The 26,443-nt window shown below is 38.7% G+C and overlaps 2 protein-coding genes across 2 annotated transcripts; one reads left to right on the plus strand and one right to left on the minus strand.

Moving 5' to 3' along the window:
• The first annotated feature begins 7 nt into the window (after window positions 1-7).
• Window positions 8-14,637, plus strand: si:dkey-98f17.5 (uncharacterized protein LOC569123 homolog). The gene is made up of 12 exons (XM_044371014.1): window positions 8-180; window positions 2,074-2,185; window positions 4,489-4,582; window positions 6,348-6,402; window positions 9,431-9,571; window positions 9,667-9,827; window positions 10,519-10,617; window positions 11,324-11,469; window positions 11,587-11,758; window positions 11,851-11,963; window positions 12,171-12,258; window positions 13,019-14,637. Exons 1-12 carry the CDS (start codon window positions 69-71, stop codon window positions 13,070-13,072), a joined length of 1,347 nt encoding a protein of 448 aa, XP_044226949.1. The 5' UTR covers window positions 8-68; the 3' UTR covers window positions 13,073-14,637.
• LOC122969819 (apoptosis-inducing factor 3) lies at window positions 13,960-26,042 on the minus strand. Its single transcript, XM_044335820.1, has 19 exons — window positions 25,983-26,042; window positions 24,294-24,577; window positions 22,580-22,689; window positions 22,367-22,476; window positions 22,219-22,263; window positions 22,031-22,127; window positions 21,819-21,931; window positions 20,941-21,027; window positions 20,679-20,770; window positions 20,419-20,549; window positions 20,016-20,131; window positions 19,659-19,730; window positions 19,089-19,152; window positions 18,312-18,388; window positions 18,101-18,218; window positions 17,901-17,999; window positions 17,629-17,704; window positions 17,360-17,464; window positions 13,960-16,041 (listed from the first exon to the last, which is right to left on the minus strand). Exons 1-19 carry the CDS (start codon window positions 26,040-26,042, stop codon window positions 15,999-16,001), a joined length of 1,899 nt encoding a protein of 632 aa, XP_044191755.1. The 3' UTR covers window positions 13,960-15,998.
• Between the last annotated feature and the right edge of the window lie 401 nt (window positions 26,043-26,443).

Genomic DNA, 26,443 nt, shown 5'->3' on the forward strand with positions numbered 1-26,443 from the left:
GCAACAGTGAAACTCTTCCCCCGCTGACTGTGGAAACAGCAGTGAGGCGGCAGGTTGCCCTGTTCATAATGTCGGGCAGAAAGCCCCGGTCGGTGGCAAACCCTCTGGAGTCTGCGATCACTACACCGAGTGAGAGGATACTGAAAGAATGTCACAGTTTGTATGTCGACAACGAAAACGGTAAATAACGAATAACTAAAACGAGTCGACGCTACAGCAAAGAACAAAAACAAGCAAGCATAGTTGTGATGTTATGTAACGTTAATGGTGCAAACTATCCAGCAGGACTCTGTGAAGTTAGTAGTTAACGTAACAATGAAATGCTGCTCATTTATTAACAATAATAATAATGATAACATGTGAAGTATGGTGGCCGTGCAGCAGCAGCAGGAGCAGCTGTCTGTCAGTGTCAGACAGATGACATGAACCGGTGTTACACCGTATTTGGTGACCCATCAGATTCTGTGGCCTGCAGTGTTGGATGAAGTATTCAGTTTAGCTGGTAATACTTGTATATTTTTACAGTATTTCTACATTTTGGTATTGATAAGCTACTTTTACTTGAGTACCTCTTCCAACACTGCAGGTCACAGAATCTGATGGGTCACCAAATACGATGAAACACCGGAGGGCAGCGCCTATATGTGACTGTTTGAGCCAATGATCCGTCAGGTTTAACACCCATGTACAATGTTCATCATGCAGGACTTTATATGAAATGTTAAAGGAGCCTGCTGCAATGTGCTTCATGATAAACTGTTTTAGGTTTTGGTATGAAATGAGACCAACTTTACTGAACCAGCCTTCCTGGTTGAGTGCTCATATCTTCTATCTGGAGGGTTGTGGTGTCCAGTAACCCTGCAGGTGTAGTTCACTGGAACAGTATCTGTGCAGACTTTGCACTTCCAGCACTTACAGGAAGTTGCCTCACTGTGTTTCCTGTCTCAGTTATTCGAGTGGGACACACTAATCCTCTGAGGGACTTTAAAGTAGAGCTGCAACAATTAGTCCACTAATCGATTAGTTGCTAACTATTAAATGAATCAGCAACTGTTTTGATAATCGATTAATCGTTTTGAGTCTTTTACTTTTTAAAGACATAATTCTCTGATTCCTGCTTCTCAAATGTGAATATTTTCTGGTTTCTTTAGTCCTCTATGATAGTAAACAGAATGGTTGGGACAAAATCGGGACATTTGAGGACGTCATCTTGGGTTTTGGGAAATACTGATCAACATTTTTCACCATTTTCTGACATTTTATGGATCAAACAACGAATCAATTAATCAAGAAAATAATCAACAGAATAATCGTTAGTTGCAGCCCTTCTTTAAAGTTTTACAAGCTGATATTCTTCATAATGTTTGTGATTGTTTTGAGTAGTGTGTCTTTGAGAATGTATGATGATTGTGATGAGAATTAACCGTCGTATTGTGATCCTGTGTGTATGTAACCTGTTCTCCGATTGCTCTTGCAAAAGGGATTTTGATCTAAATCAGATTTCCTGAATAAATAAAGCTTATTAACAACACTAATTATAGCATAATGCTTAACGCTGGTATACCATAGAAGACAGAAACAGGCCTGTTTGACATGTGTTCATTTCAGAAAATTGATGGTCCCAATAAATGATTGTAAATCATCCTTTGCAGGGTCGTCGGGGCAAGTCGCCAGTCTATCACAGGGCTGACACATTCATAGAAAATAATAAGGGATTGTATGAGTCTGGATTGTGGATTTTGAGCTTATGCTGGTAGTTCCCAACACTTTTGGCTTGTAGCGCCTTAATACTAAATACCACAGCTTTCACATGTATTTGAATAATTTCTGGAAGCCTGAGGAGATAAAATTAACTAGTATTTCACAAAAGAAAAGGTTAGAGTACAGTTTAAAATAAAACAATTTTGTGCAGCAGAAATATGCCCCTTGAGATTTTTATTGCGACCTCATGGGGGGATCCAGAACCCCATGTTGGGAACCACTGACTAACATTATTTAAAATCTCTGTATTACATTGTGATGATGCTCCTTCACTCCTGCTCACTGTGTGCGTACACGTCTGTATGTTTTCAGGCCTGGTGATGATCGCCAGCAGCCTAGGAGTCCGGCTCCTGCCTCCAAGAAAGAAGATCATTGTGATGATAATGGGGAACCACTCTGCAGGGAAGAGCTCCTTCATTAACTGGTAATACAGTTTATTGTGTGACTGGTTCCACCGTTCAGCTGCCTGATCATCACATGCTCTGCTCCATGTGTGAACGAGAGAACCACAAATATCATCTTCACACATGACTTTTTTAAAAAGTGCTTTGTGATTTGAATGAAGTTCGGTGCTGTTTTCACAGGAAATGTGGTTGTGGCATTTACAGAGTTGACAGTGAAAGACTGGCAGGTCTGAGTTGTCATGTTCACGCTGGTCGGGTGTTTGACAAAAGCTACTTGTAGAATCAATCCAAGAAAACCCCAAAAAACATAAACGGACAGAAAATATTTACCTCACTTCACAGTTTTATTTCTTTTCTAACTCTGATCAAACATGAACGTTCAGGCATCCTAAAAATTTTTTTACATTTGTCTTAGTAGCCATATATGTTTCAATTAAGAAAGTGTTTATAGATAGAATGAATCAGATGGGAATGTCTGTTTTTGGCTCATCCAGTGACAGATTAAGGTATTTAATCACATCCTGTTAATCCAATATTGACCTAATACACAGATATATTAAATGTCTATTATTATTATCTACTGCAGTGTAAACGAAGTAGCAAACTCTCTGCTGGCTGGGTGTTTGAACGAGCTCCATATGGAGCCCAGCTGTCGATCACACTGACCTCTCATGTTTTATGTATGTCTGCAGGTCTTTTTATCATGTAGTTGTAGGGTGTGTTTAAGTGTTTGAGAGTAACAGAAATTAAAACGTTAGATAAGTTAGACTCTTTACTTATTGAAGTACCACAATTTTAATTCCACAGATTGCTTTTAAATTGGCTTCATCAGTATCTTAACCGTTTTAAATTGCAGAACTCGTTGGTTGGGGACATAATAGGGTTTCTCCCTGAGAGGAAGTAATATTACAGATGTTATGATTTACATCTGTAATATTTGCATAAGATCAAACAGCAATTTATCAACAATTCATCTTATGCAAATGTAACAGATGTTAATCATAGTTCCCATTCTTAGGATTAATAGTGAGAACTGTTAGATTTGAGAAGATGAGAGTATAAAGTCTGTTTTTCCCGACTGTCCGTATATTTGAAGTTAGTATTTGACAATGTGTAATTTACTGTTTACTCCTCCTGAGCAACAAAAGCCTGTTTAACACCTCAAACCGGTCCTCTTACATACAGAGCAGCTCTTTGCACCGTTTATTGGAAAGTGCTGAAGCAATTAGTTGATTAATCAATAAGTAATTCAGCAGAAAATCAATCAACAACGACTGTGATAATTGATTTAGGGCTGCAACTGTCAATTAGTTTCACTTTCCAGGAGATTAATGTGTTGATTATTTTCTCGATTAATTAATTAATCTTTTGGCCTAAAATACATCAGAAAATGGTGAAAAAATGTCAATTACAATGTCTCAGAGCACACAGTGACGTGACTAATAGTCCAAACCCACATATCATTAATTTATGAGAAAAGTAGAGCTGCAACTAACGATTATTTTCATTATTGATTGGTTATTCGTGCGGACTGTAAAATGTAAGCAAATTGGGAAAAATGTCTATCACAGACCTTCTCAGAGCCTGTGGCTTCTTATAAAAATATCTACTTTTAGATCTACAGTCTGAAATCCAAAGATAATTGGTTTATTATCATAGAAGAGTATGAAAAGTAGAAAGTATTCACATTTGGGAAGCTGGAACTAATAATTTTTTTTACCATTTTTGCTTTAAAAATTAGCTTAAATCATTATTCAATCAGAAAAATTTGTTGTCAATTTATTTTCTGTCGATCAACTCATCGATTAATTCGTGCAGCTCTAAAGAAAAGTAACAAATTCTTACATTTGAGAAGATGGAAACAAAGTTTTTAACATTTTTGCTTGAAAAATGATTTAAACGATTAATAGATTATCAAAATAGTCACCTATTAATTTTCTTTTGGTCGATTAATCAACTAATTGTTGCAGCTCTAAATTCAAGAATTGTTTAACTCATTTAAAAAGAAAAAATGCACATCCACTGATTCCAGCTTCTTAAATGTGAAGCTTTTCTGTTTTTCTCTGTTTTAAACCAGTGGATTTGAATATCTGAGTTTTAAACTGTTGGTCAGATGAAACACGCAATATGTAGACCTTTCTTTCTGGGAAATATTGAGCATTTTTCACTTTTTTTGACATTTTATAGACTAAATAAATAAATCATTCATTGTCAAAAATAATCAACAGATTTATCGATAGTGAAAATGTACTGGAATAAAACACAGTTTCTTCTGATCCTGTGCACTGGCAAACAGTTTTTGATGTATTTGCTGTTGTTTCAGGTATGCTGAAGAGCACATACAGAAAACAGGCGTCGCCATTGAAACGCAGGGGTTTACATTCATCACAAGTGGCCGCAAAAGAGAATCACTGACGGTAAGAGCAGCCTGACGACTGTCAGTACTGTTAATATTCCTCATGTGTTTGAGGATGCTTGAATAGAGAAGCATAATAACAACCCTCTCATAGTCAGTGTTGTGCTGCTCCATTTAATCACCTTATTTATATATATATATTTTTCCTCAGATCTTATCAGTCCTCGTTAACTAACAGTACTTCATATTCAGACGGCTCTTCTCAGTTCAGGTGTTATTAAACTCTTGACTTCAGTAATGGGAACTAGGGCTGTAGTCAGCCAAAGAAAATCTTGGTCGACTGAAATAGTACATAATCTTCAACTAATTGATTAGTTGAAGATTATGTAACGGGACAGAGTGCACAGTGAACTCACATTTCTCCGTTTTGCCTCTTCAGGTTAGGCTAACCTATTGTTGCTAACCATTTACTTTTGCAGCATTGGGAAACAACAGACGTGACTTTTTAGCATTTATTAACTGTTACATTGGAGTCTGTACTGTACATTTATTGCAAGACTGACAACTTACCGCTAACCTTTTCCTCTGCCCCGCTCACATCCACCGTCACTTTCCTGCCGCTCTTTCCCACCTGCTACGCAAACATACTAAACACTGCCCTATTCTTACACGGAGTTACGCTACCGATATTTATTTTTGGCATTAAAAAATATCTTTTGGCCTGGCGGGGGTTCGTTGATATTATTACAGGAGAAACACTGATTCAGTAAACATTCAGTAAACATTGAGTACAGTTCATGGATGTATAAACAATATAAACTGGATGTGTAAACTGGTACAGTTAGATCCAGCGGTCTCCATTAGGTTGGACGAGTTCAAAGTTGTGAAAATAACTAACAAATTACCTGTGAAAACGGGAGTATATTCAAAACACCCCCGTTTTCACAGGTAATTTGTTAGTCTGTCCCTCCCGCCGCAGGAAATAATGGATCAATCCTGGAAGGCTACTGATGTAGCACTTCTCTCCTTATGAAAGCAACACGGAAATTATTCGACCAATGAGAATTTACGGACGAGAGCATTTCGACCATCTAATCGACCAGTTGACCAGGAGACTACAGCCCTAATGGGAACTGTAGCTGAAACCAGTCATAAAGGCTGATGAAGCGTTACATTCAATGTCTGCATGTATGGAGGGCACTTCTCATTCTGTATGCTGCTCCAGTGAGGGGTTTTATTGTGTATACACACACACACACACACACACACACACACACACACACACACACACACACACACACACAACCTAACCCTTACCCTAACCTGAACAAAACCCTAAACAAACCTTAACTTTAAACCAAGTCTTCACCCTAAAATTAATGATTCACATTAAGAGGACTTGCTTTTTGCCCCGATAAGGGAGGTGAGTCCCCACAGCATTAGAATTACCACACACACACACACACACACACACACACAGGCATCTTTGCAGCATATTAACAGGCTCAGGAGACACCTGTCTCTCTGTGCTCCCTCATCCTTCTCCTCTGACTCTCTGTTAATATCCTGCTGCGGTGAAGGTGATGAAGATGAATAATATATTTGCAGTGCAGGACCGCAGACTGGAAGGATTATCTCCTATGTACAGAGAAAGCTTAAAGCGAGCGCACTGAGCTGCAGCACAGCAGCTGGTGCCACGACTGAGCGTGAAGTACCAAGAGGAGAGAGGACTCTGTCGTAGAGGGTCGAGAGCTCAGGAAGAACTGCAGATTAACATCAGTCTCATCTGGTTATTTCTCTCACTGTCTTTGCTCCTTTTTCCACAGGGAAATGCAACGCTACACCTCTACCCTCACTTTCGACCTCTCCTTGAGTTCAAAGGTAAGCATTATTCTCTTGTTTCAGCATCAAAAACTCATAATGGGCTTCTGATTGCGCACTATTTAGAGTATTTGCCACAACTGTACTGAAAACGTAGTGATATTGCTGCCAAGAGGCCTCTCTACTGCACTTATCCTTTAGTTAAATACATTTTTATGCTCCTAAGTGAATCATCATATGTAGATATTGTGTCTGCATGCAGTTGCTGATGTGACGCTTCACATAACTGAACCTTTTCTAAATATTTTATAAAATAGTTTACAACATATTTTACGTATTCCTTTTGAGGATAATGGGTTTGCATCCCCTTCCTTTGATTGCATAATATACAGCATTTTAAGCACAGCACTGCAGTCTCACTCACTTTGACCATAATGCCAAAAAAAACTAACATTTATGGTGCATGTAGAAGAGAAATGCATATATATGGTTGTGATTTTTTTTTTAAATTGATTTTCTTTCTGCTGTTGGTTATGAAAAACATCAAAGAGAGAATATAGTGTTAAATTTTGCTCGAACAGCATGGAGGTGCAGCATCAGTTAAACGGCACTGTAGGAATAGCGAACAGGAGATTAATGTAATCATGAGCTGCAGCCAGAGATCGTTTCCTTTGAGGTTCGAGATAGAGCTATTTTCTTCTGTTAGAGTTCATCTAAATGTACATATTTACATATTTATTTAAAGTGTAAAGTTTTGCTTAGTCATTATAGATGAAAGCGAAACTTCTCGGCTGTGTTGCTAATGAAACATAGTTATTTATATGTTTCTGGATATTACAGGTCATGCTTGCCTGTTGTGATTTGATGTTGCGTTTAAGTGCTTCACCTTGATGACTAATTCTCACCACTGAGTCATAGCTCCTGTGTATTAAGTTTGTCTTTTCATCATAAATCAGACCAGACTCCCGCTCCCCTCCTGTCACGTCTCTGCTGTTTGTTTCTGAGATATACGAGTTGAGATTAGTCTCACATAGGAGAAAGAGAGAGAGAGATCTAATTAGGAGTATATTGTTTTAAGACAATTGCTCTCAGCTCGTCTGTGCGTCAGCAGCGGTCTGGAGAATCTGGATGGTGAGGTGGTCGTGCAGAAAGTCTGGGTGTGCCTGCTGCTTGAGTGGGAGCAGCGGCGTGGAGGGGAGGGGAGTAATGTATGTCTGTGCGTTGACAGCGTGTAGAGAGTGAGGGTTCACTGGGTGCGGACCGGAGCGCTCACGGTATGGCGTGAGTCACACGCCCCATCGACAGCAGTGCAGTGGAGTCAGGAGGAGCTGCTTGGAAATGTCACAGCCATTAGAGACGGCACAGCCCAGACTCCAGCAGCAGCAACAGCCTCGCTCCGCAGGCCTGAGCCTCGCAAACAACAAACACAGATCTGCTCTGGAATACAAGCAGGCTTTTTTTTATTTTTTATTTTTTATTTTTTTTATTTTAACTTCATCGCCGTCTCTGGAAATACACAATATCAGGCATTTGTTTACCTGTCACAGCGACTGAGGATGACTCATCAGAAAAGCATCATATATCCTTATGTGGGAGTAGCTGCTGATTATACAGTTTGGTGTCCTCTGGGATATGCTCGGAGATACTTCTTTAATATTGTTTTAGACTTACATAAAGAATATTTAACCCTATATTTTTTATCTTCATCCTAGCAACCTGTTGTCAAGAGTTTAGACTACATGCTGCGTGGCATCAAATGATAAATTATTATCAGCTAATAAAGATTTTTAGCTGTGTTCTCGACTCATTTCCTGTAGATATGCTTGCACTGTGTTTTATTTGACCGAGTTCTTTTTTAGTTCTGGTTGATGCAGCATTATTGCAGCCTTTGCCCTTTTCCTCATGCACAGGATCTCCAGTGTAGCCTTCTCAGTTACAGTCACTTGAGGAACTTAGCACCAGAGTCCTGCGAGTGTCGGTCTCATTCAGACCGTTCAGGGGGCTCAGAGGACTTTCTGCAGTTATATGGAGGAGGAATATGTCTTTAACAAGGGCTGTTTGATAGAGACAGACAGCAGACTTGCATAATTGCTATTTTAGTGTGTCTCAAACAGCGACGTATGCATGTGTATGTTTTTAACTGAAGTGTATATATATATAATGTTACTTCAAGGAGATCCACAGTCATCTTGTCATGTTTTTCGTAACAGGGATGGCTCAGTATTGTCAGGCGGTGGGAATACACTCAGGAGGCTGATGTATTGATGTTGTGGCCATGCTGATGTAAGGGAGACATAAGGGAATGCTAATGTGCCACAGCAGCAGTGGCTCCGCTCGCTGCAGCACAAGGATGTGATTTGTGCTGGCTGTTAACACCTGCCTCTTCCTATGAAATAGCCTCAGTGTCATCCCAAGCCTCTGTGTGTGTGTGTGTGTGTGCGTGTGTGTGTGTAGAGGGAGGGTGGGGGCTTTTTTTCAAGAGTGGGGGTATGTTTCAATAGTCATCCTGTTCTGGTGCTCAGAGCAGGGGTTGGTCAAGGGGGGTGTGGGGGAAGGTTTGGGCGTATCTTAACCTCACAGTGCGTTGCCTCACAGTCGTTCTTCACTGGCTAGCTTTATGTCCCACGCCCCATGCTAAAGCTGCCAGTTGAAGAGCTGTTGTGTGTAACCATGACAACAGACCTCTCCGCAGAGGGGATGGTGAGAAAACTGTGACCTAACAGATTTTTTTCATCTGTCAGAATTGAAGTTTTATCAGTGAGGGTGTGGCCGCCGCTGGTGTTTTTCTCAAGAGAATTTATTGATGCTTTTTATCCAGATGTGTATTTATGCGTGATCTGGATCCTCCCAGACGTGTTTGCAGTTTGATTGCAAATGCACAGAAAGCACAAAAAGTTGTTCTTGATCTTTCATGTCACTGGCCTCCCTCAGGTTTCCAAGTATTGACCACACTGCGGCTTTCAGTAGCACGTAATATAATCATCAGCGGTGACAGCTTCCTGCAGGGACTTTTTATTCATCATCTTTGTTTTATATAAACTTATCTTGAATGAGGCACCTGTACACACACAGTGTTTGCATATTCCAGGTGTTACGGACTATCTGACTGCTGAGATCTCCACCTCCAAGCAGAAGAAGTTCAGCCTGGTGACGTTTGTGGACACGCCGGGTTTAGTAGATGGGGACATGATCTACCCGTTCGATGTGAACAGTGCCATCACCTGGTTGGGTACGTCTTCACAGATCCAAGTTGTCACTCCAGTGCTGATGGATGATACTCTGAAGGTGTCGTGTTTCTCTAATGGATGTCGTTTTCATCTGCAGGAGAACAGGCGGACCTGATATTTGTGTTCTTCGACCCGATGGGTCAGGCGCTGTGCAAACGCACGCTCAACATTGTGGAGAAGCTGAGTGAGAAATGCGGAGACAAGCTGTTGTTCTACCTCAGCAAGGCTGATGAAGCTGGGAAGGAAACAGACCGGCAAGTAAGTGAACTTACAAACACTTTTCTTTAACTGATTCATTTAAATGATTCTAAGAAAGTCAAGTTAAAGGACAGGTTCACAATTTCTTAAAACAACAGTCAGGTGCCCAAATGAACATTGAAACAGGTTTGTTTGCTATAATCATTCCTCCTGTTCATACTGAACATTAGAAGATCCCCTCCCTCCAGTCATTTTGAACAAAAATGTACTTAACAGTTCATCTTAATCTTATATGAGGCTTCAGATGTCTGAGTTACAGTCGTAAAGTTACAGTCTCCCACAGTTACAGTCTTTTTAGTAAAAAAAATTCCCTCTTTGTGTCTTGATGGACAGTGTTTTCCTGTTCAGCTGCAGTGGAAGTATAGTAACAAAAACAAGGAATATGGCACTAAAAAGTCAAAAGATATTGATTTGATTTAACTAATTTGGACAGCTGAAGCTTCATATTAGTTTCAAATAAACTAATATGAAGAAGGGCTGTAGATTTTATCCCCCATCACTTACATTGTAAGCACATTATGAAGAGATCTCTAAATGGCCAGTATGAACAGGAGGAATGATTACAGCAAGAAAAACATGCGTCAGTGTTCATTTGGACACCTGACTGTTGTTTTAAGACAGACTTGAAAAAATGTGGACCCGTCCTTTAAACCTGCAGAAATAACCAATGTTTTTGTTTTTATTATGGCAGAGGGTGATGATGCAGATAGTCCAGGAACTGTGTCGCCGTCCAGGTCTCAACAAATGTGGTTTTGAGATGCCCACAATATATATCCCCAACCCACAGAAGGTAAAATTTGAATGTCTGTTGGTCATTATCATTACCAGCTTGAAATCTACATGCTTTTCATTTTAACCTCCAGTTTTATGAACTGATAATAACAACAGGCATCTCATACTTAGACACCTTAAATAATGCAGTGTTTTCCCACCTTGTAGAGGTGCCTAAGAGCTGTTTCTTGTATTTTCAAGAGTGCTTTACTCTAATAGATATCAAATCCAGGTCTCATCTTGAGTCTGGATTTAAGGTCCTCAGCTGTCCTTGGGGTTGAACATCCATTGATTATCCTGGAATGTAAATTCTCTGCTCCATGTTTCCTTGTGGCTCTTGATGGCTGTAAACAGGATGATTCATTTTGCAATATGATGAGTTATCTGCTCTTGGAGGGTGGGGGCAAAGGGGTTGTAAACTATGAGCTTTGATCAGCCACCGCCGACAACGGCAGCCCCAGACCTGAGTTATTGCTGCACCATTCTGTGATCTACGGGCCACACAGCTCTACTCCGCCTGGTAGATTTGTGCATCCCTTTCGACCGCCAATTTATTTTCGCTGAGCAAGTGCAGCCTCACTTTATGATAAGTGCACATGGCTGTTTGTCAAAATATACCCCCAGGGTCTGTCATGGAAGTTTCCCGTCTTTCCTGTCGGAGACGCAAGTGATGTTTGCGTGGTAATTCCAAAACTGATGCACTTACGAGATTTTGTCTTGTCCAGCCGAGCCGGTGTGTGAACCAGATCGATGGGGTGTGTCAGACCATCGAGAAGACCATCAACCAGGCCGTTCAGAAGACTTTGAATCAGCTAGAGAAAGACTGTGACCTCATTTGTTCCACTATCAGCAGCAGACTAGAACAGGACAGGTTTGACCTCTTAACTTACAACATAACACGCATTCATGTGGCGTCTTTCACTGCATGTGATCATCTGCAGCAAATATGATATCAAAAACACATTTCCCTCTCTTTGTGCACATGCAGGGCTGATGTTTCTTACAACAGAAGCGTCCGTCTTCACTCATTCCTGTGCGGTGCTTTGGGAGTTTTCCTTCCTCTCCTCTTTATCCTCAGTTTCATTGTGAACACCATCTCCAAAGAGCAGCTGGATGAGCTGTTGGGAGAAGGGCCGTCTCGAACTCTCTCTGTCTTCACAGTAAGTCCTGACAGTCGTACAGGTGATGTTCCTACAGTGTTTCTCGTAGTGGTCTTGGTTCTCTGACTGCCTCTTCAACGTCTGTCTCACAGGCAGTAGTCATGTATTTATGGGACTGGATACCAGAAGATGGACAAGTAGTGTTTGTGATCTTTTTTGGGGCATTTTGCTACCTCCTGCTGTTCCTAGCGAAGTATTTTGCGGGGTAAGCTTTACAAGTGCACGACATGAACACACACATACACTTAAATAAAACATAAATAACCTCAAAGCATCAGGGAAATGTCAGAACTCTTTCTTCCTTGAGGAGGAGAGTGTATGTTTGATATAAAAGAAGATGCACATACACACACACACACACACACATTATTAAATTCTGAGTGAACGTTGTTGTGATGTGCTTCATCCTCAGCCGAGGGAATAAGACTCTGACGAAGAAGGAGAAGAGGACCATGGCAGAGTACAATGACTATATCCAGGATATTGTCAAAACCAAGAAGGTTAGATTCTTATCTTGTGCCATCATGGATAGTACAGAAGTTAGAGCTGCAACAATTAGACGATTAATTGATTAGTCAATCGACAGAAATTTAATAGGCAACTGTTTTGATAATCAAATAATCCTTTTAGTAATTTTTTAAGCAAAAATACCAGGAATGTGCTAGTTTCAGCTTCTCAAATATTAAGATTTAATGCCATAAGTAATATCGTATGTACATGATATATCTAATATCTATATAATATCTTTGGATTTTGGACTATTATTTTGACAAACGTTAAAGATGTCACCTTTGTCTCTGGGAAATTATAACGGATATTTTTGTACTGTTAACTGACATTTTATTGACAAAGCAATTAAACAAGTAGTTGAGAAAATAATCGACAGATGATTCCATAATGAAGATAATCACTGGTTGCAGCCCTAACTGCAATAATTGATCATTTTATCATAACAAATTCTATGTTAATTGTGAAAGGAGTCCTTGTAGTGATAAACAATTATCACCCTGCGGTTCTCTGCTCTATTGAACATTTCAACATGTTTCAGTTAATTGTTTTGGATTTAAGGCTCACAGCTTTACTGTTCACTGCTGACCGTTTACACTTTGCCACAACAGCTTTATAAGGTGTTAAAATTTAAGTACTGTGTTTAAAGTTGGCTCCACAGAATCAATGAATGCAGGTTTAAATGAACATTTTCATTTGTCTGACTTGAAACATGATCATTATAAATCTCACATGGTTCATTTTACTCCACAGGGTAAATTGTATGAATGGTACCTCCAGCAATGTGCAGCAGAATATGACTTCTGACCCCGAGGAAGCTGAACGTCTGTTAGCATATTGTTGAAAGAGCCAAGGAAGATTTTTGTGCAAAGATGCTCCTTGTCTACAATGTATCATTTGGTGTTTTGCAGCGGGAGAAAGACGATCATCCACCAAATGATTTCCTGTTTTCTTAACCTCTAATGCAGCAGAGATAACTGCCAGCATTGTCATCTCAAGAGCTGTTCGATGATTCAAAAATGTTAAAGTGCCTTTATTGTTCAGTATAGCTGAGAAACTGTGATTGTAGTCATTTGATGGTAGCAAATTTCATAATGTGAATTCATTTTTACAATTTTTGTAGCACATAACTGTTGATGAGAGAAAGAAATGAACTTATTCTTAATTTCTTCTTCAGAAGTAACTTGCAGCTGCTTTCTGACAGCAACATGTTTTCATGATGTCCTCTCTGTTAAGCCTCATTGTTCTCATGTCCTCCCTCCTGAAGTTTGTCTTTGTAAGATACCAGCATGTGTTACAGGGATTCTGACCGTGAGCAAATAAGCGACGCAGTGATAATAATACTCGGGCATTTATGAAATACTTTCATACCAATAACTAATGCCTATAAGCTTTCTCCTGCCTCCAAAGAGTTTGTCCTACCATTTTGTTTTGTCGTGTAATTTGTGAAACCATCAATTTGTGTATAGATAGATTGTCATGATTTGATAGTATTTACATAAACCACAGTCAAGATAGTTGTAAAAATGGTTCAAGTACTTTAATACAGCAGTATAGTAAAACTGGTGAGCAATGAAGTCTGACACTGCACTGATGTTTCTCCCGATTTTGTTAATGATCCGTTTAACTCAAATCTGGTTTTATGACAGTAACACCATGTAATGCCTTCACTCCAATATTTGTAGATATATTTATTAGTCTCAACAGGTGTCTTTGAGGTGCTTTTTTTTTTTTTACAGGGGATGCACCGATCCGATACACCAGATCGGGATCAGGACCTTTTTAAGTGGATCGGTTAACGCAGTTCAGGCATCAGTCCAAAAATATACTTTCTTTCTCCGTGTGATTATAAAATTCAGTCTTTCTTCAATTAGCTACATTAATTCAGTCACGGTGGGTTTGCAGTTCTTTCATAAAATGATCCACTCGGTGAAGTTTACAGATTTTAAATTTGGGAAAAGAAGAACACTTGGATGGGTTGTTGGTATCAGCAGATGCACTGATTTGAGGTATCGCAGTAGATCATGATGTCAAATCGGTGCATCCCTACTTTTTACCCCAAATAAAGTAGAAAACCTCTTCGGGCTGTTTGCAATATTATTGTGAACATTGTCAGGTTATATTGTGTGTGTGAGTTAGATGCCTCCTCATTAGGACATTTCTTTCTTTTTTTTTATGAGATAGTTCATTTATAAATTTGTGAAATGTATGTGTGAATTTATCTATTTTTATTGTATGAAATCAAAAAGCCTCTTTGTCTAGAAACATTTTTTTTTAGTAATCTCGACTCAAAGAATGAAACCTGTCAGAAACATGCAAACTATGCTGTGTCACTTCCTTGAAAATCATTAAACATTTTCTACTGACTTTTACTCTACTGGCTATTTTCTGTGTTTCCTCATTAATAAAGTCAAAAATGTCTCCAGAATCAACAGGTGGAGTAACATGGATAATGAAACCTTCTATAAAGCAGTGAGTAGATATTGTTGGAAGACTTTTATTTCAAAGTTTTAGTTATAAAAATGCCACTCCCGCCTTCTCTGTAGGAAGAACAATGCTTTTTTTTTTTTAACATATGTGTGTCAGGGCTCAAGTATTTTGGGGATTTTCAGCACACCAGGATGTAATCAAGCATCTGCTTTACCCCAAAGCACATCACAAGCATTTCTGAATGAAAGTGAAATTACAATAACTGGGTAAAATATTAAAGTTACAAATCCATTTCTGCTTTCAAAAGGACCAGTAACCCCAGGCCACAAACCTCAGTTCCCTGAGTTAGTAACAAAGAATATTCCTATGGAGGTGACAGCTATCAAAAATTACCTCAAGCAACTACTGCATTAATCTTGTTGCAGGGATGCCATTTGTTAGAAAATACATATTTCTATTGTGCAAGCACTAGTGTGTAATCAAAGTATGATTAGAATTTTATTTGTGCAATCTACTAGCAAGGCGACCAATAAGAAGAGGTATGTTTTAATCCTAAAAAACTGTAATTTATTACCAATTAAAGCTGCATGTGTGCATGTTTGTGTGTGTTAGTCTGTTAAAGCTGCATTCAGGGTTCAGCTGCAAGTGATTATGCAGTTTCTTGTTGCAGATTTAAGCTTTGTTTGCAGATGCTTCTAGATTAAAAACTATTTTAGGGGCTTAATTTTTCCTTTTACAGCAAGTTATACCATGCAGATCTAAGGTCTGTATGCAAGCATACAACCAAATCTGTTATTTAAAACTTAGAAAAATTCAGTTCAAATTGTATGTTCTTATCTTGTTACAGTGCATTCAGGATTATAGCTATATACAATGTTATTTGTACAAAAAAAATGTCAATGCCCATCCCTGGCTTCTTATAAACAAAGTGTACAGGTAGATACATCTTGCAGCAGCACAAAGGCTGAATCCAATATTGCTTTGTTGTGAAACATGACAACTGTGGTCAGAAATGACCTGCCAACACAGTGATTCAGTGTATTCAGACTGCACATGGCTCCGTTGGTCACATCAAAGTGTCTCTCAGGAACAACAGCAAGTTTCAGTGTCGTCCTCGGGGGAAGTGTGTCTGAAACAGACGCAGTCCTTAAAGTGTGTCCTCAATGTGTGTGTGTGTGTGTGTGTGTGTGTGTATGAGTGTCCAGTCCGGGGTTAGCTGCTCAGTGTCTCAGCACCATAAAGTGTCCATATTGAGGTGTCCAGTGCACTTTAGGTCTGTCCTCGGGAACCTCCAGATGTGAAGTCATTGAGAGCCTTTGTCAATCAACCAAGAAATGTCTCCAGTCCTGTGACAAAAACCAGCATTTAGACACACACAGATACATATTTATCAAGGTATGAAGTTCTCCCCACAAGTGGTCAATGTGAGTGAAATGGTAAACAGAAAAAGCTCATATTTGTCCGTACTTGCCAAGCCGTGCTAACATCCTTCAATATTTGTGTGTGCATTATTAGAAATAAAAGACATGAGAGACATGAAGAACAATGCAGTCAAATTAGACAGAACAGACAAAACAACAACAAATGCAAATTCGGCGACATTAAAATGTTGTGACACTTCTTTTGTTTACAGGTCCCATAGTTCCCTAATAATATGATAATGTTATAATAAAGGAACTGATGTGAACTCTAATGTTCTCTGAGGGGACAGTGTGATGTGGTACTCATTACAGGTGAAATTGATTCATTACAATCAATTCCTTGCACAAAACAGACTTCAGACAGTCTTTGTGCAAAAATCTAAAATGTGTCTACAGGCAAGAAATTCAACAAATATTTAGAGTGTAACATTTAAGTATTTATTTATGTAGAAATACTTCCTCTTCACTCTCCATGACAACTGAGCAAGCTCAAACCGCTGATGAAGGCCAAATGACTCAGCTAAAAGTTGCCGACCAAATCTATTAAGTGGACCTCAAGAATGAACCTTCCATCTCAACATGTCTTCATAAGTTTAAAACACATTAATAACACATTTAACCCTGCCTGTGAATAATGTGCAAAAACAAATGATAACGCATGAATGTTTCATGATGCACAAGATTTGTTCATGTTTGTAACCAAATACGATTATTTATGAAATACTGCATATATATCAAATATATTATTTAGCGCTACATATGCTTCATAAGTTCAAATGGTTGACAAATACATTAATAAACACTTAAAATTGTCCTTATATCTGCATACAACTACATTATAGTGTGTTAAAAGTGTTTATATATGCTTAAACATGCTAAAGAACTATAATTTCCTTGTTCTTTATTAAAAACACAAAGAAATAAGTGGGTACTTACTATACTGTCTCAGAGCGTTATCTATTTGTCTGCTATTTTCCCTATAATTAGTACTAATTAGTAATAAACATCCACACAAATTATCTATAAATAAAGTATGACTGTATTAATTAAACATGGTGTTATTCCTCTTTAGTACTCTGAAGAGAAGCAACAATAAGTCAACTAGTTGGCTTCTATAATACTTTCCATGTGACATGGAACATTTGTCACGTTTTACTTCACAGTAAAGAAAACCCCAAGAAACCTAAAGAACATAACGTCTATTGTAACCGTGACCAGATTTAAGTCTTGGAAGGAGACTTACTCCACATCTCGTTTCTTAATCGTCTTTCCAGACCCTAAGACCTCTGCCACTCGGGACACAATAGGATCATAGTTCATGCTGGCAACAGCAACCACCTCCTCACTCCTATAGATGGGCCAGAGAAACATGAAAAACTATCATTAACATGCACGATAAAAGATTCAAATGAGTTCACAAATACAGTCAGAAAATAACATATGTGGACTAAATATGGATATACTTTACAAATTCCAGTTTATTTCAGATTTGTTGTGAAAAGTGACCTTTACCTGGTATAAAACGCCACAAATCTGAGCTCATCCAGATCTCCTTGTATAATGACATCATCAAATCCATCACCGTAACCTTCACAAAAAATAAATTATATACATACATGCATTTATCAACAGCAAAAAGAAAAACATTCAATTCAGGCATAATTCTTGGTCTTAGATCTTTAACTTTAATTTTACAACTAGGTGGCAGTGTAGTAACTACTGTCAGAACACCATTCAGCTTCTTTTCAACCTCAGATCAGCCACTCCTTAAACTGCAAACTTACCTGCATAGCGTATGGTCTTCCCAAACATGGCTGACCAGAAGTAAGGCACAGTTTTAATCTCAGTGGCTCTGCCCATCATGCTGAGAGCTGCCACTCTTCCTGTCAGTAAGGTTAAAAAAACAAACATCATGTAAATCATCATCAAAGCAACTTACAACAGCCTGAGATGTGCAGTCAGGAACCAGCTTTAACACACTCACCGTGCACATGAGCCATTTGCCAGTGAGGGATGTTCACCTTCTTATTGTTGCGCGGCGGGAAAGGAAACGTCACCATGTCTCCTCCAGCGAAGACACCATCAACATTTGTCTGCATCGTCTGGGAGGAAGTTTAAAGCAACACATCAACAAAATGATACAAAATACATGTTCACTTGGCAGCTTATGGCATGCATAAAACTTTGCAGAATACCTTGTTGACAGTGATGAAGCCTTTGGAGTCCATGTGGATGCCGCTTTGTTTTAGGAAGCCTGTTGCAGGAACAGATCCTGCAGGAGTAGAGACACATAAGAGTCTACAGCCATGCACAGCAGCGCTTTGTGCTAAATGCTAATGTCAGCATGCTCAGAATGATAATGCTACTGTAACATGATGATGTAATGTAGGTGTAATATTTGCTATATTCATAGCATGCTACTTTTTGCTAATTAGCACTAAACACAAAGTACAGCTGAGGCTGATGGGGATGTCAATAATTTCGCAGATATTTGGTCATAAAGCAAATTGTTAGACAATCGACCCGATGGTGGCACTAGATGACAAGTTAGGGGATCACAGAAGTTTGGGGACATGATTGAACCTAAATTTCACGACAATCCATCCATTAATTGTCCAGACATTACACTGAAAACATCAGATGTCAACCTCATTCATTGTCTGGGATCATGTGAATGAGATTTTGTGACAATTCATCTGGTAGATGTTGAAATATTTCACAGTATAGGTAAAAACTTTGACCTGCTTGTGGCTCTACAGGAAAAGTCAGGGAAGCACCAATGTCAGTAGGATTCATCCTCTGGGTACCATGAACGTCTGTACAAGATTTCATGATAATCCATCTGAAGGTTGTTGAGATATTTCAGTCATCCCTACAGCTACGCTGCTAACAGTTCGTTGAACACCCGACAACAACCACAAATCATCGAATAGGAGCTGAACAGGTACATTTTACATCATCTTTGACATCACCTGCTCCAATGACACACACGTCAGCTCGCAGGACTTTTCCACTCTTCAGTACCACCTCCTTCAGCTGCGTAACAGAAATAAACACGATGTTCAGTCCAAGCACCAGATGTTTATATTGATACAGTAACAGATTCAACGCTTCTGTTCAGTCTTTGAGCTGATGAGCACAAAATTAGTCTTTCAGGCCCTAAAAACATTTTTTTCTATTAGCTTAAGCAATGAGCGATGGAGTCCAACATAAACACAATTTTCTGTTAAATTTAGAACAGTTTTGGTTGCATGACAGTTTTCTCTGGATGTTTATGGATGTTTATTTTTGAACTTTTACTGTGATTTTTGCTGTTTTAGTCAGGTAAATGTAGTTTTATCAAAAAATACTCAAGATTTGAAACCAAGTTTTCTGGGGCTTTAAAGTTGCCACGCACGTCAAAACCAGGTGTTTTTAGCCCTTATATTGGTTAATATTCTTGTATTTCTTATCTGATTCATCTTCATCATAGATTAAATAAGATTTCAGGATAGTGATCTGCTGAGCATCATGTCATGCTGTTTCTCTCACTTTCTGAATACCTGTCCATGATGGCCTATCATCTCTGACACCTCATTCAGCATGTAGAACTTCACCCTGTTTGCTTCAAACAGCTGCAAAGACAAAACACAGTCACAGTAACCGCATAGAAACAGCAGCAGACATCAGCACATAATACTGCTGCATTTTCACATGTCTGCATAATCAATCACTAGTAATTAGGAAATCTACTCTCCCCTTTGGGGTTTACTGATGTATTGACCAGAAAAAAACATGATTTGCATTTTAACTAGTAGGATTTTTTTTCCTCCCAAGGAGAGAGCTGATAATACATTGATACGTCTTCTGAAGATGCTTCATGCTCTGAAAAGCTTGATTTCCCAGGAGTGAGTCCTTACCTTCATTATGGCTTTCCCTACTTTCTCCCCGAGAGCTTTTTTAAAAGGGAGTGACTCAATCCCAATGACGGAGACTGAGTGGGCCTTGTCAGTCAGAGCTGCAGCCACCTCCATACCTGCAAACACAAGAAATACACTACATGCAGTTAAAATGTACGGTAGTAAAGGATAAGTTCACTATTTTTCAAGTCTGTCTTTAAACAATAGTCAAGTGCCCATATGAACATTAAAACAAAAAGAGGGGATTTGATCTTCTAATGGTCAGTGGGAATAGGAGGAACGATTGGAGCAAGAAAAACATGTTTCAATGTTCATTTGGGAACCTGACTGTTGTTTTAAGACAGACTGAATCTTTAACGCTTATTCTTACATCAAAATATTCTTGTCAATGTGTTTTTCTCACCAACAAAAGATGTTCCCACAATCACAGCGTTCTTGTTGTTGGCCAGCCTCGCTATGCTGTTAGCATCCTCGGGCGTCCTGAGGTGAAACACGTTCCTGACGTCTGTGCCTTTGTAGTTCATAGGTTTGGGTCTGTCCAGCGGGAAATGGAAGCAATCAGATGTCAGCTTACTAATGACACTCACAATGAGAAGAAAAAAATATATATAAATATATATAATATATATAAAAATATATATAATTTTTGAAGTTTTTCCTCACTTGCTTCCTGTAGCAATAAAGAGTTTACTGTACTCCATCCTCAAGCCGTCTTCAAAGGTCACAGATCGTGTTTTGACATCTATTGCCACAGCCTGAAGTAAATATTGAGTCACACAGTCATTTAAAGTTGGGCAATTTCCAAAAATAAAAAGTACAAGATAATCTATATTTAATTAAATAATTTAATATATATATATCAATAATAAATATATCATTAACCATCAAAGTCTTCACTTCAGATTCTGAGGTCACCACCTCTCACCTCTTTCTCTGTGAACAATTCAATGTCGTGGTCCTGCAGGAAGTCCATTGAGCGTAATCTCAGCTGCTCTGCTGTGCTGTCTAGGGACTGAGGGGTAGCAGATTAGTGCTGAGTCCATCAACAAAAAATATATAAACTAAATTAAAATCAAAATCCCTGAATCCAAAAACAATCTGCCGACAATTTCAGGGTCAAACGAAAACAGTCTGAGAATGTTACAGTCTGAACATTACAACTGAAAAAGGGCTGCAACTAAAGATTATTTACATTATTGATTAATGTTTTAGTTTATAAAATGTCAGAAGAAAGTGAAAAATGCCGTCATACATTCCCAAAACCTAAGATAACACATTCAAAAGTGTTTGATTCAGCTATAAGTCCAAATGCCCCAAAATATTTATTATATTCATGTCTGACAAACATTTTTGTTCTGACAAACTAAGAATTTTTGCTTTAAAAATGATTGAAATGATTATTTGATTATCTAAATAGATGCTGACTAATTGATTAATTGATTAATCAATTAATTGTTTCAGCTCTAAACTGAAATGACTGTTAACCCTGAAATCTGTAACTATGATGATGCATCTGGAAAACTGAGTGCAACCATTTAAAATCATCCATGATCGTGATGGAGACTGAATAAATAAAGCTCTCCATAGCAGAGGAGAGCTGCATCCTCTTTGATTCAGTTGTGAACGTTTACTCCTGCACACATCGCTTTCCTCAAAGTTTTGCTGCTGTGAAGTGTAGCTGCTCCCAAAAGAGCTCCTGTTTTAGCACCACTGACCAAAGCGGCACCTCTGCAGTCTGTTATGTAACTTTGTTGGCAGATTCAGTTCTGTCTCAGTTTATGTGGTCAGGGTCTGTGTACAAACCTTACTCAGTTTAGGCCTGTCATATGGAGGATGTCTGTCCATGGTGCACATGACGATGCGATCGGTGAAGCCCTCTTGCCTCAGTGTCTCTGCACACACCAGAGCTGCTGGACCTGCGGACAAATCCACCACAAAAGAGAAACATAACTGTGAAAATGAGAAAGTGAGAGGAAGATCCTGCATGATGAAATGAAGGACAATAACGCGCTGACCTGAGCCGATGATGAGAACATGGCTGAAGCCCGTGCTGGAGTTAATGACTGCTGAACATCGGGCCATGGGCTTTGACCTTTTCTGCGACTGAAGAGCCTGGAAATGTTTAAAAGATCAATCAATCAGGTGGTCAGTTTATTCCCCTGCATAAATTCTCCACATTCTTGCAGGTTTCTTTTCTTGTTACCTGCTTGTTTGCACGAATGATGACCTTGTCCTTTTCAACTCTGACCTGGAGCAAACAGACATGAGCGATGTGTACACTTTTTGACGGTGCTTAGAGACATGATAAGGCAGGAAATGTGTTAACAGACAGCACCAGCGGGGAAGGTCACCTGGAAGGTAGGCAGGCTGTCCAACCCGGGGAAGTCCTCGATGTCTCCTGTTGCAATGTTGAAACATGCACCGTGCCAGGGACAGCGCACGTGTCCTTTTGACAGCACACCTGTAATGACAGACATGTCCTTTTCAGCTCAGATGAAAGTCAAATGTATCATATTACATATTATTAATAATGTTAAAATTGTAACTGAAGATAAATGATTCACCTTTGACCAGGGGTGCTCCATAGTGAGGACACTTGTGGCCCATGGCTGAGAACTCCCCGTGTTCTTTGATCAACAAAGCTCTGCCACTTCCCAAGTCCACCTCTCGCATCCTGTAACAAAAAAAACAAAAAGAGTGTGTTCATAACGGTTCAAAATATAAGGAAACAGATTTGACTTCAGCTACTTGGATGAAAACTGTCAGGGATGATGTCAGTTTATAGCAGATTTATTTGTATTGGCGTATACTTTATGTCATAGCATAGAAATGCCAAAGAAATATCTGAGTTAATTTAGAAACAGTGTCTGCGTTACATAGTTTGTCCACCAGGGGGCACTGACATGTTTATTTTTTACAAGTGAAACGTCCTGCTCCTACATGTCAGCTGTAAAAAAAATCATTTAAAAGTCCAGTGAGTGAGATTTAGTGGTATCTAGTGGTGAGGTTACAGATTGGAACCAAATGAATAGCCCTCCCCTTCCAAACGTGTAGAAGAACTTCCAATGGCTGCTAAACTTGCAAAAAATGCGAAAGGCCCTCTCTAGAGCCAGTATTTGGTTTGTCCGTTCTAGGCTATTGTAGAAACTTGGAGGTGCAACATAGCAGACTCCATAGAAGAGGACTCACTTCCTATGTAGATACAAAGGGCTCATTCTAAAGTAATGAAACACAATGATTCTTATTTTCAGGTGATTATACACTAATTAAAATATATTTATGAAGATTTTATTCCATTTCTGCCAAGTCCACACCACTAGCTGCCACTAAATTCTACACACTGCACCTTTAAGGGAACCTTATAAAACATATTTTTTATTCCTTGTATTTATTTGTAAAAAAAATGCATATCAATATATATTGGTTACCATCAGAACACATCAGGACTACGTTTACATGCGTGAATCTAGCGGGTAAATCTGCCTACAGACTCTTGTATCAACAATGACCCAAATATATTATTTTTTTATTAATATTTTTAAATTAAAACACTAAAATAACAGTGATGGATGTAACCATACTTATATGTATTCTTGATATCGGCAATAACAATAGCAATCCCGTACTGAAGCAGCATCTCTAGTGGCAATGTGGAAATTTTTAGTAAGATCCCTTTAATTTGCATGTTTCATTAAACTGTTTCATGTAAACTTGAATTCATAAGTATTCATTAAACAAACCTTCAGGGGTTTGTTTTGCCACTGCAGCCTTACTGGTCTGGTATGACTGGTTGCTTGTGATTCCTAATGTTAGCAAAGCTTAAATGGATATTGTAGCTGACATCAGTTCACTAACTTTATGGCTATTATCATACATACAGTCTTTAGTATTTGGCCCATAATTGTAACTTTTGGCTGCTGCTCAGCAAAAGTTATAGTCTGGCTTTAAGATTTAATTTTACAGTTGAAGACTTTCAGATGCTCTAAAATACTGCAAACACATTTATCACCTCTGTACTGCAATTTCTTGTTACCAACCAGCCGACACATACGCTGATACAGATACATTTCTGATGAGATCATAAAGGAAAAATCAGTTTTACTATGTTTTTGTGTAACCATGTGAACTAATATCCTTCTGGATTCTTGAGCTCTGTTGGTTCTACTATGTTTTTCAGTGGGTCGTCTGTGAAATGATGACGGTTTGTATGATGTGTATCACAACAGCTTCTTGACCTCAGCACATGTGTGTAGAAGTAAGAAAATAAATTTTACTTACTGTCCATTTTCCAGATCTTTGACATGACAGACGGAGGCCTCCACGTAGTCCCGTGGTTTGTGGTAGAGGGGCAGCGGTGTGGAGTCGTCATCAGAGCCGTGTCCCAGGGCCCCATTAGGTCTGCAGTCAGCAAAGGGACTCGCTTTGCCATTAGGTGACAGCCCGTCCACCTCTTTTTCTTTTTCCAGGAGAGAGAGTTCCACTTTAACTTCAACTGCACAACACAGACACGTCTCCTCAGAAGAAGTTTGAAAATATATCAACAAATACACGCAGCACAATCTCTAAGAGTCGTATTAGCAGTAGAATAAACCAGTAAATGAATTATTGATGCTACCAATCAGCAGCGAATTGCATCATTTCTATAGTTGTCTTTGTTTTTTTTTTACTGTCCTCCTCCAATGCTTTGGAAGAGTAATTTGAGAGAGACATCTACGACTTTGGGACAAATTGAGTTTGACAATTCCACAACTGGAACAAATGAAAGCAGGAAGCAGGTGAATGGAGAAGTTTGTGAAGGCAACCTTGACTTCTTTCTTTTCTTTTCTTTTCTTTTCCATTTTTCTAGTCTTTTTCACCTGGTGATTCCAGTCAGTTAATAATATAAAAAATGGCAGATGTTCAAGTATTAAACCTTCAACATAAATCCAGGTTTCCCATGTGCTATTAAACGCCCACATCTGTCTTCTGAATCAGTCATGCAGCATCAGTTTTACTGGTGATATAATCCACAATAATAGAGACAGAGTCACTAAATAAAAACTGTCGACACATTGCTGATTCACCTTTTCATCAAAATGGACTTAGTAAGGTGGAAAACATGACTTTGACAGAGTAACAATGCCTTTAAATTCCATATAACATTCCCCCAAATGATCAAATTTCCATAAAGGAAACTGACATAGACACAAAACAACAATTAAGTACAGCTTAGGTTTGTGTACATTTTCAGTTTTGCTACTTTTCTAAATATATGCAGTTGAGAAAGCAGAACTGTAACAGAGTGCGGTTCATTCATCTGTCTTTTCTATCTCGTTTTCTTTGATGACATCTGATGCGCGGCTGTTTGGGTTTATATTTCAGAGCATTAAGAAATGGTTGTGTAACCCTTTTTCACTGCAGCAGGCTTTATCTGTTCGGCTGGAAAAATGTGCTGATCATCCGGTTCTTACACAGTAATCTGGCTGGAATTTTCTCCCGCTGTGCGAGTCTTAATTAAAATCGATGGAAAATCATAATAGTGAGTGCAATTGCCGGAGAAAAAGAAAGAGAAAGCTTTCCAGAGTTTAAGAGAATCTCTAGATGCTGCTGTAATAACTGTGGTTGAACGAGACATCACTGCACTGACGCTGAATTTGATCGGTGCTAAAAAAAAAAACACATAACACATAACAAAATATTTCATCTGTATGTTTTCAGCCAGAGAAGGTGTTTTGAGCCTTATGTATAATTTTACAGTATTTGTAACTTCTCTGTATTTCTTCAGATTTTATGCCAATGAAGACGGTAGTGTGTCATATTTACAGGGTCTGCTTCACGTTTACTGTACATTTACTTAAATGTATCACTATATATTCACTTTATATTCAGAATTCAGTCTTCAGAATGGGCTTCACTTATATTCTGTTAAAAGATTTCAATTATATGTTTTTCATATTAATGCTAAGACTGTGATTTTAAGACCTGTACGTGACTGCAGTTGTTGTCAGCTTTGGAGGAACTTTTGTTGCTGGACAGCTTCAGCTTCATCAGCTCCCTGATTTAATTACTAATTAATTAACCAGTTCAGTTCCAGCACTGAGCAGTGAATCATTCTCCACATATGCCTGTAGGTGTTAACATCTGGTACAGTGCATCAGACTCTCTGCTCTATCCATCTTTAGTGCTGTGATTTATTGTATATAGGGCTGCAGTTAACCATTATTTTTGTTATCAATTAATATTTAAATTCTGTAAAATGTCATCACAATTTCCCCAAACTTACTTTAACATATTTGAAAATATTGTTTTATTTGACTAAAAGTCCAAAACCCCAAAATATTCAGTTTATTTTCATTTTTGTTCTGACAAACAAAGTACTTTTGCAGTAAAAACAAAAACGATAATTTGATTATCTAAATAAACTCAAATATGTAGTCATTTCAACCCTG

This window comes from Thunnus albacares, chromosome 2, assembly GCF_914725855.1.
Source record: "Thunnus albacares chromosome 2, fThuAlb1.1, whole genome shotgun sequence".
In the NCBI taxonomy this organism is placed as follows: domain Eukaryota; kingdom Metazoa; phylum Chordata; class Actinopteri; order Scombriformes; family Scombridae; genus Thunnus; species Thunnus albacares.

What these genes read in the sequence shown, in the direction of transcription:
- si:dkey-98f17.5 (XM_044371014.1), top strand. Translation starts at nt 69, where the DNA reads ATGTCGGGCAGAAAGCCCCGGTCGGTGGCAAACCCTCTGGAGTCTGCG. An exon ending in GCAAAAGAGAATCACTGACG is followed by an intron (nt 4,583 to 6,347) that starts GTAAGAGCAGCC and finishes CTTTTTCCACAG; the next exon opens with GGAAATGCAACGCTACACCT. An exon ending in GAACTCTCTCTGTCTTCACA is followed by an intron (nt 11,759 to 11,850) that starts GTAAGTCCTGAC and finishes TCTGTCTCACAG; the next exon opens with GCAGTAGTCATGTATTTATG.
- LOC122969819 (XM_044335820.1), bottom strand. Translation starts at nt 26,042, where the DNA reads ATGAAGCTGAAGCTGTCCAGCAACAAAAGTTCCTCCAAAGCTGACAAC. An exon ending in TAGGGAAAGCCATAATGAAG is followed by an intron (nt 19,731 to 20,015) that starts GTAAGGACTCAC and finishes TTGTCTTTGCAG; the next exon opens with CTGTTTGAAGCAAACAGGGT. An exon ending in CGTGTGTGTCATTGGAGCAG is followed by an intron (nt 18,389 to 19,088) that starts GTGATGTCAAAG and finishes CTACTCCTGCAG; the next exon opens with GATCTGTTCCTGCAACAGGC.